General features: G+C 33.6%; 2 protein-coding genes across 3 annotated transcripts; both read left to right on the top strand.

Moving 5' to 3' along the window:
- The first annotated feature begins 756 nt into the window (after window positions 1–756).
- LOC141484905 (uncharacterized) lies at window positions 757–2,348 on the top strand. 2 transcript variants are annotated; one of them, XM_074180583.1, is made up of 3 exons: window positions 757–1,299; window positions 1,419–1,761; window positions 1,860–2,348. In XM_074180583.1, the coding sequence occupies exons 1-3, from the start codon at window positions 1,259–1,261 to the stop codon at window positions 2,346–2,348; spliced, it is 873 nt and encodes a 290-aa protein (XP_074036684.1). In that variant the 5' UTR covers window positions 757–1,258. The 2 variants fall into 2 exon arrangements, with proteins under 2 accessions (XP_074036684.1, XP_074036683.1); XM_074180582.1 differs by lacking the exon at window positions 757–1,299 and having other exon boundaries at window positions 1,323–1,761.
- Window positions 2,349–5,450: 3,102 nt separating this feature from the next.
- On the top strand, window positions 5,451–7,594 carry LOC111504386 (eukaryotic initiation factor 4A-III). Its single transcript, XM_074180581.1, has 4 exons — window positions 5,451–5,769; window positions 5,824–6,159; window positions 6,215–6,437; window positions 7,004–7,594. Exons 1-4 carry the CDS (start codon window positions 5,625–5,627, stop codon window positions 7,509–7,511), a joined length of 1,212 nt encoding a protein of 403 aa, XP_074036682.1. The 5' UTR covers window positions 5,451–5,624; the 3' UTR covers window positions 7,512–7,594.
- The last annotated feature ends 694 nt before the right edge of the window (window positions 7,595–8,288 follow it).

The raw sequence follows: 8,288 nt of genomic DNA, 5'->3' as shown, positions 1-8,288 counted from the left end.
ACTTTCTCATTCTGCTTTTGGATTGCTCTTGCTAGAAAAAAAGACATTTGTGTTGAAAAAGAGTTCATTCTAAAATGCAAGGAGTACGTCAATTCTTATGATAAAGAATAAGCAATTCAACTGATAGGTCAATTAGTAATATACAAAATCACATTTATTTTAAGAGAGGTAGATCATAATGTTTATACCAAAAAGTTAATTGCTGGACAATTTCTCCTTCATATTCCAGTTGATTGAACCATTGTATTCCTACTGGTGATTTTAGAAATAATTCGGCTGTTTTGATATTTTTTGAAAAAAATCATGTAACCAGGTAGAATGTCTTCACAAGAATTATTATATTAATTGAATTTGGGTCCATTCCGTAAGGTATATCAAAATTATATGAGCATTTTGGATATGAAAAAGTTTGAGTGCGAACCTGTCCAAAACCATTTCGCGAGTCCTGCCCTCTTATCGTCACTTCCCAAAATGGCGTCTAGATACTTTACCACATCAAAGGCGGCATGGCCAAGTGTCCATGCTGATTGTTACCTATGCTTTGACAGCACTCGAAGCTGACAGCTGCCAATTGAATGCACAGAGAAGAAGAAAATATTTGAATATTTTCCCAATATTATTGATTTTGAGGTAATGCTCTTCTACAGTAAATCCTATTTCAAAATCATTATTTCAAGCGAATAAATATTTGGTTGAGACGACAGCTTTTAAAAACTAACTGCTGTAAATTTAGAAAATTTATGCTCGTATGCACCGTATTTAAATTTAATCGCGATTAGTTAATCTAAATTACGTCTTTTAGATTAAATACTAATGCACCGCGGATGGTTTAGGTAATCCGGATTAACATTTTGGCAACATTGCATATTATAGCAAAGCTAGTGTCAAAAGGAAGTAAAGTGAAATTATAACCTCGTTTTTTGTATTGTTCAACAACATAGTTATTAAAAATACTGTCGTAATGAAAAGAGAAATGAAAATTTTTATGTTTTTTACCACTTTTATTTGTAACTAACGTTACTGCAGTTTCGTCCTATATGGACATTCTCAAACTAATACAATAAAAGAGTTTATTGTATAAGTTTGAGAATGTCCATATAGGACGAAACTGCAGTAACGTTAGTTACAAATAAAAGTGGTAAAAAACATAGAAATTTTCATTTCTCTTTTCATTATGATCTCCTACCACGTAGTAACGGCTACATCCATCAATTTATTAAAAATACTGTCATTTGTATTGTAAATATGGAAAGAGGAAATGAAAGGAATCGTATTCCTAATTTTTCTACTGGCGAAAAGGTATGCTTAATGATCATTTGTAAAAAGTACCAAAAAGTACTTGAAGACAAACAAACAAACAGAACATCAATGGATGATAAAAATAAGATATGGACAAAAATTGAAAATGAATTTAATAGCCAGGCTTCCATCATATGCTACAGAAGTAGTGAACAACTTAAACGGTTGTATGCGAATAATAAAAAAGAATTACGTAAGAAGTTTGCTGATCTTAAGAAAAGTACATATATAACAGGAGGTGGACCACCACCACCTGATCCGAAGTTGGATGCAGCAGACACTATTTTAATCAGCATGCTTAATGAACATACTGTATCAGGATTTTATTCAGAATTTGACTCTGACAATTCAGGAATATTGGAACCTTCAGAAAAAAAGCGAAAAACAGAATGTGATACCCAAATTTACGAGTTTGATCCTGCTACTGGTTCTTTAATTGAAGAAACTGATTCTGGGAATAATGTGAGTTTCTAGATTTTTTTATCATAGTACTTGCTTATGTCCTTTATTCGAGCCTTTATTACTACTAAACAGGATCTTATCTTTATTTGCATTTTTAGGGTCTAGAAGAATTGAATAAAGAAGAGGAAAACAGGGCAGCAAAGACATATAGAAAATGCCCGCCTGGTATATTACAAAAACCAGTGAACCAAAAATTGATGGTATCTCCCTCTTGCCAGTCAAAAGAAACTGAAAAAGTTCAGACATCCTTATCAACCTCAGTATCGACTAAGAATAGCAGCACCCCAAAGGCAAAACCATTCAATCGAAGGCGACCAATAGGAGGTATAAGAGCTCTGACATCTTCAGATATAGCTGAAAAGTACAATATCTTACTAGATAAGAGGCTAGCATTAGTTGAAAAGCAATTAGAACAAATTGTAGAATCACAGAATTATGCAAAGGAAGAGCAGCAGTATAAATTAAGGATGTTAAAATTGCAAGAAGAAAATTTAAGATTAGATACAAAAAAAAAGCAATTAAAACTGGAACTTTTGCAGTTTGAAATTAGTTACAAAAAATCATTGCTTACACATGATGATAAATAAGATTTTTTTTCAAAAATTATTACAATTTAAAATTTATGTTTTTTGTTAGGATTGTTTTTTTTTTGTGGTGTGAAAAAATTATAGGTTCAAGATTAACCACTGCATTTACACCTTACACCACAACTAAATGATTAAGTTTGAGCCTGAAATTATGGGACACCTGTATGCTTGTGTAAAGATATGTATGTAGGTACACTCATTTTTTTTTTTGGTTTAGTTTAAGTTTTTTTTTCTGCAGGTTACACATTTTTTTCTTCTGAATGTACTTACACTGTCTTATAAACATATTTTTCATACTCAATTATAAAATAATATTTAAAAAATGTCTTTATTTTATAACAACGTTACAGGTTTGCAAAATGGTTATTTATTAGGTGCTGCCTCACATTAGCTCTATTTTCTTCATGGTCGTTACGTAAATCCTCAATATTTCCCAGTTCTATGAGGTAGTTGAGCTCATCTTCATTAATATTTTCTGGTGGTGGGGGAACCGGTTCATTATTTTCAATTGCAATATTTTGCAAAACTGCAGTTGCTATTATTATATTGCTTGCAAATTCAGGTTTGTACCTCAAACCATATGCAAGTATAGGAAAGCGCCTTTTCCAAACTCCGATGGCACGTTCTACAGAATTTCTGGTGCGTATATGGGCCTCATTATAAAGGTGTTCTGCCTCATTGTCTGTATGTAAAAGCGGTGTTAATAGATAGTCTTTATTGGCATAGCCACTATCACCTAAAAAAAATCAAATAATGTAATCAAACTAAAAGAATACAGGGTGTATTTTTACAAAAATGTAATAAAACAGATGTGTTATTATAAAATTTCTAACAAATTGTTAAACCAGACAACCTTTAAATTTATATTAAAAAACTTAATAGATGTGGCCTACATTCTTGCTAACATAATTAAAACAAATGATAACTACTAATGACTATATACTTTAGTACTTACCTAATAAGATAGAGTTTTGAAATTCATTATTTTCAAATTGAGCTCTTATCCTACTATTATTAAATATAGTAAGATCATGACTCGATCCCGGCCACCTTGCAACAATGTCTCGTATTTTTAATTTGGCATCACAGATTACCTGGGTGTTAATAGAAAAGAAGGCTTTTCTGTTGCGAAATGCTTCAGCCTGCTCACCTCCTACAAACATACACTGTTATCCAGTTATAACACATTTTCAATCTGTTACCTGGAGACTGCATTCTAATATGTGTTCCATCCACACAGCCAATGACCCGAGGAAACCGAGCTATGTTATAAAAGTCTGTCGCTACACGAAGTCTTTCATTGTCATTGGGTATTGTTACAAATAAGGGTCTTGACCTGGCAATGGCATTAGTAACTCGATGGACAATCCTCCAATAAAGTCTCCTATGGCCAGCTGGTGTCCTCCGCATGCATATATTCTTAAGGTTGTCAAGAGTTGATTCATTGGTGTTAAACTGTTGTTTCTATGAGTATAATTTTATTTAATATTTTAGGTAGGTACTGATAAATACTACAGTATGTAGGTAGATATCTACTTACTTATCATTGTCATACTCAATTTCTTCTTCTACATGATGAAGAACGTTCAGGATAGTAGGTTTTTGCAATCTAAATCTTCTGAAAAAAGAAAGGTTGTCCATGGTATCAAAGTATTCACTTCTTTCCCACTGTCTTCTTGGAAAACCAAAATTAATTATGTCCAATATATCATGGTCATCATCCACAAACAACTGATCTTCGATTTCCATTATTGCTTTATAAATAATTGAGTTTTTTGTAAAAGAAAGAACGCAAAATAATATAAACACTTTTATTTTTAGGTTAGAAAAATCGTTTCTACAGACTAATCCAAGTTTAATCCATGAAAAACGGAGGATTAGATTTTCGAAAGCTTAAGCCCGACTTTTAGTACGGTGCATGGTAAATTAAAGCATTTATCTAGATTAAACCTTTAATCCCGATTAAGTGTACACGGTACATACGGGCATTAATCTACTGAGATGCGCGGTTGAAAGTGAGCATGATCCTGATTCCTGGCAGTTCCAGTTTTGTGTATCTGTGGTATTTAATTTGGATGGGGCGCATGCGCGAACTGATTTGCGTCAGATATACAAGTGTAAGTAGTATCAAGCAGTGTAGCAGAGTTTTGCTTCGTGTGTGGCGAGCAGAGTTGCCAACAGTAGCGGTATTCCGCTACTGTAGAGGAATTTACTCGACGGTAGCGGCGTGGCGGATTTGAACATAAAGTGGCGGAATTTTCTAGATACGAATAATCAATATTGAAAAAAAAATGGAAGAAGAAGAGGCAGGGAACAGCATACGAAGCTGACAGTTGAATAATTGAATGCACAGTCAATACGTTATGTTCTTAGTAGCTGAGGCCATTACATGATGAAAGAAAAGAAGAATATATAACCTCCAATATCTTGAAACTAAAAGTATCGACTGTTTCGAATATTATAAATTATATGGAACAAATTACAGTGGAAATGTAAGATAGTTCATCTGATTGTAGCTCGGGTGAAAGAGCTACCGCAGTTGAAATTTACGGGAACGGGACATGTTGAAAAAAAAAATACAAAAATTCTGGAAAACCAACTTTTTCTCAACATTGGTTGTCTGATTCCAACGTGAGAGGATGAATTAGACCTGTCGCGAATGATCGTTCAAGAGCTCAGTGTGATTTCACCTACGTGAACAAATTGATATTTATTTTCACTTTTCAAAATCATTATTTCAAGCTAAGAAATATTTGGTCGAGACGACAGCTTTCATAAATTGACTGTTGTAAATTTAGAAAATCAGGCACCATCTACCAAGTTGCGCGGATGAAAATTAACATGATCCTGATTCCTGACATTAGTGAAAGTTCAGTTTTGTGGTATCTGAACGGCACACAAATTACAAACTGTAAGTTCTGTGGTATTTAATTTTGAATAAGGCGCATGCGTGAACTGATTGCATTAGATATACAAGCGTAGCGGTATATGGAGCAGTGTAGCGGAATTTTGGTTCATGTGTAGCGACTTTATAGTTCATCCAGTTGGCAACACTGGTGGCGACTTTATAGTTCATCCAGTTGGCAATACTGGGTTTTGTTCTCTCAGCTTTATACCTGTCTCACAGGAATTTAAGCTTATATGCTAGATGCTAGTGTCTGGAATAAGACTTAGTTTTCATATGTTGTGAATTGTGAACTATCATTTTGTGGGAATTGAAGTCAAAACGAATAGGCATTTTTAAACTCACATATCAGTTACTGCTATAAACGAAAAATGGCTGGTGCTACTAAAAGGGCAGCTTCAGTTTTTGAAGACCTCTCTAATGTGGAATTCGAGACAAGTGAAGATGTGGAAGTTATCGACAAGTTCAAGAATATGAATCTTAAAGAAGAACTCCTCAGGGGAATTTTTGCATATGGTAAGAAAATTTTATAATCAGGTCATTGCTTTTACTAACCTTATTTTTTTCAAGGATTTGATAAGCCATCTGCTATTCAGCAGAGAGCTATAAAGCCAATTATGAAAGGAAGAGACGTGATTGCACAGGCTCAGTCTGGTACTGGTAAAACTGCAACGTTTTCAATCTCCATTCTACAATCTCTAGATCTTACAATGAGAGAAACTCAAGTTTTATGCTTGTCCCCAACTAGGGAATTGGCAGTTCAAATTCAAAAAGTAATTCTAGCTTTAGGAGATTTTATGAATGTTCAATGTCATGCTTGTATTGGTGGCACAAATTTAGGAGAAGACATAAGAAAACTAGATTATGGACAACATGTCGTCAGTGGAACACCAGGAAGAGTGTATGGTAATTATAGGTGAAAAAAAAATGTTATGAAGTATTAAAAATTTTGTTATTTCAGATATGATTCGTAGACGAGCACTACGAACTAGATCTGTGAAAATGTTGGTATTAGATGAAGCCGATGAAATGTTGAACAAAGGATTTAAAGAACAAATTTATGATGTTTATCGATTTCTCCCACCCTCTACACAGGTTGTTTTGATATCTGCAACATTACCTCATGAAATTTTGGAGATAACTTCTAAATTTATGACAGATCCAATTCGTATACTGGTAAAACGGTAGGTTCCTTTTTTTTCCTGTTGAATTAAAAAACACGTGGGATGCATGAATACTAAATAAAATAATGAGTAAGGGGTCAGTGACATGCATTGTTTTGAAAAACAAAAAAATTGGGATGTTTTCTGTTCCTAAATTCATTCTGAATTCATTTGATTTGTTCATTTCCCCTCTTGTCATTATATTTACATTCGTTGGTATTTGTATCTTCGAATATTTGATATGGTAAGTTTGTTTCTTCTCAATACAATAAATCAACATATTCTTATCAAGAATAGGTACATTTGTCTTTTTTGCTTGAAATACAACTCTTATGGACAGTAAGATGAATTAGAGTATCATTTTTAAAACAATTCAAGGGCTAGTGTTGAAGAAGGCATCATCTTTTCAATAAGAGTGTATTATGAACTCTTTTCTGAAGATAGTATGTGCTGACAAGTCAAAAATTTCACCATAAGTTCATTTTCCACAAAATCTGTCCGATCCTAAAGATAAATTAACAGACAAAAATATTCATAAGGAACAATTCGGTGATAAATGTGTGTAAATGATTTTCCTTTATTTTTAGTGATGAATTGACTCTGGAAGGTATCAAACAGTTTTTCGTAGCTGTGGAACGTGAAGAGTGGAAATTTGACACTCTCTGTGACCTTTATGATACTCTTACTATAACTCAAGCTGTTATATTCTGTAATACAAAAAGGAAGGTGGACTGGCTGACAGAAAAAATGAGAGAAAACAACTTCACTGTGAGCGCCATGCATGGAGATATGCCCCAAAAGGAGAGGGACAACATAATGAAGGAGTTCAGGTCAGGACAGAGCAGAGTTCTTATTACCACCGATGTTTGGGCCCGAGGAATAGACGTTCAGCAAGTTAGTTTGGTAATAAACTATGATTTACCAAATAATCGTGAATTGTACATTCATCGTATTGGTAGATCTGGGCGTTTTGGACGTAAGGGTGTTGCAATCAATTTTGTCAAGTCCGATGACATTAGAATTTTGAGAGATATTGAACAGTATTATTCAACACAAATTGATGAAATGCCCATGAATGTTGCTGATTTGATATAAAAAATTTTTGTATTGTATTGTTGGACAAAATTCTATATCATTTTACCAAATATGAACGAATAAAGGATTAATTTATTTTCCTATACCTTAAGATACATTAGAAAAAAATTATGGATGAATAGGTATATGTTTTTTTTATAAAATAAAGATTATTGAAAATTAAAATATTTTTTATTAATTTTTTCAACTGACAAAGTTCTCTAATAGGAAATAGTTTCTGATCAGATCCCCAAGAACTGCGAGTTAGTGCTCGTCCAATCTGACTGATATTTGCCTATTTGTTTGGCCAACGTATGCCCCAATGCCCTTGGTTTTATAGGTTCACTTTGCCTCTCAGGTTGTCCAAAGAATTTCTGATGGTTGGTTTATATGTTGTTTTAATGTTGTGTCTTTTAGAATTCACCCTATTTTATCTGTAACTCCTCTGACATAGGACAGGATGGATTTGGTTTCCTCTGTGTTTGCTTCTTTCTTGTTTTACTTCTTTCTTCGATGTGTTGCTTGGTGAATTGTATGCTTTTTATATCTATTCTGCTGAAGAGTTTTTTGTATGTCTTTCATTTTTTTATTTTTCGTGTCTTTTTTGTTATGTGTCTGGATTTGGATATATGGGTGTTGGCTACCGCTTGTATTTGTGCAGGATGATGATGTGACTCTGCATTCAGGTATGTGTTGGTTTTCTGTGGACTGTATGCTGAATTTCTCCGTTGGGTTTTTCTAACTAGTACATCAAGAAAAGGCAACTAGTTGATTCTTTCTATTTCTGTGGTGAACTGG

Source organism: Leptinotarsa decemlineata, unplaced genomic scaffold (genome assembly GCF_025532065.1).
Source record: "Leptinotarsa decemlineata unplaced genomic scaffold, Ldec_3_MD MMD2_tig00026299_RagTag_RagTag, whole genome shotgun sequence".
In the NCBI taxonomy this organism is placed as follows: domain Eukaryota; kingdom Metazoa; phylum Arthropoda; class Insecta; order Coleoptera; family Chrysomelidae; genus Leptinotarsa; species Leptinotarsa decemlineata.
The sequence above is the reverse complement of the archived record's forward strand: the minus strand, read 5'-3'. Positions and strand labels throughout refer to the sequence as shown.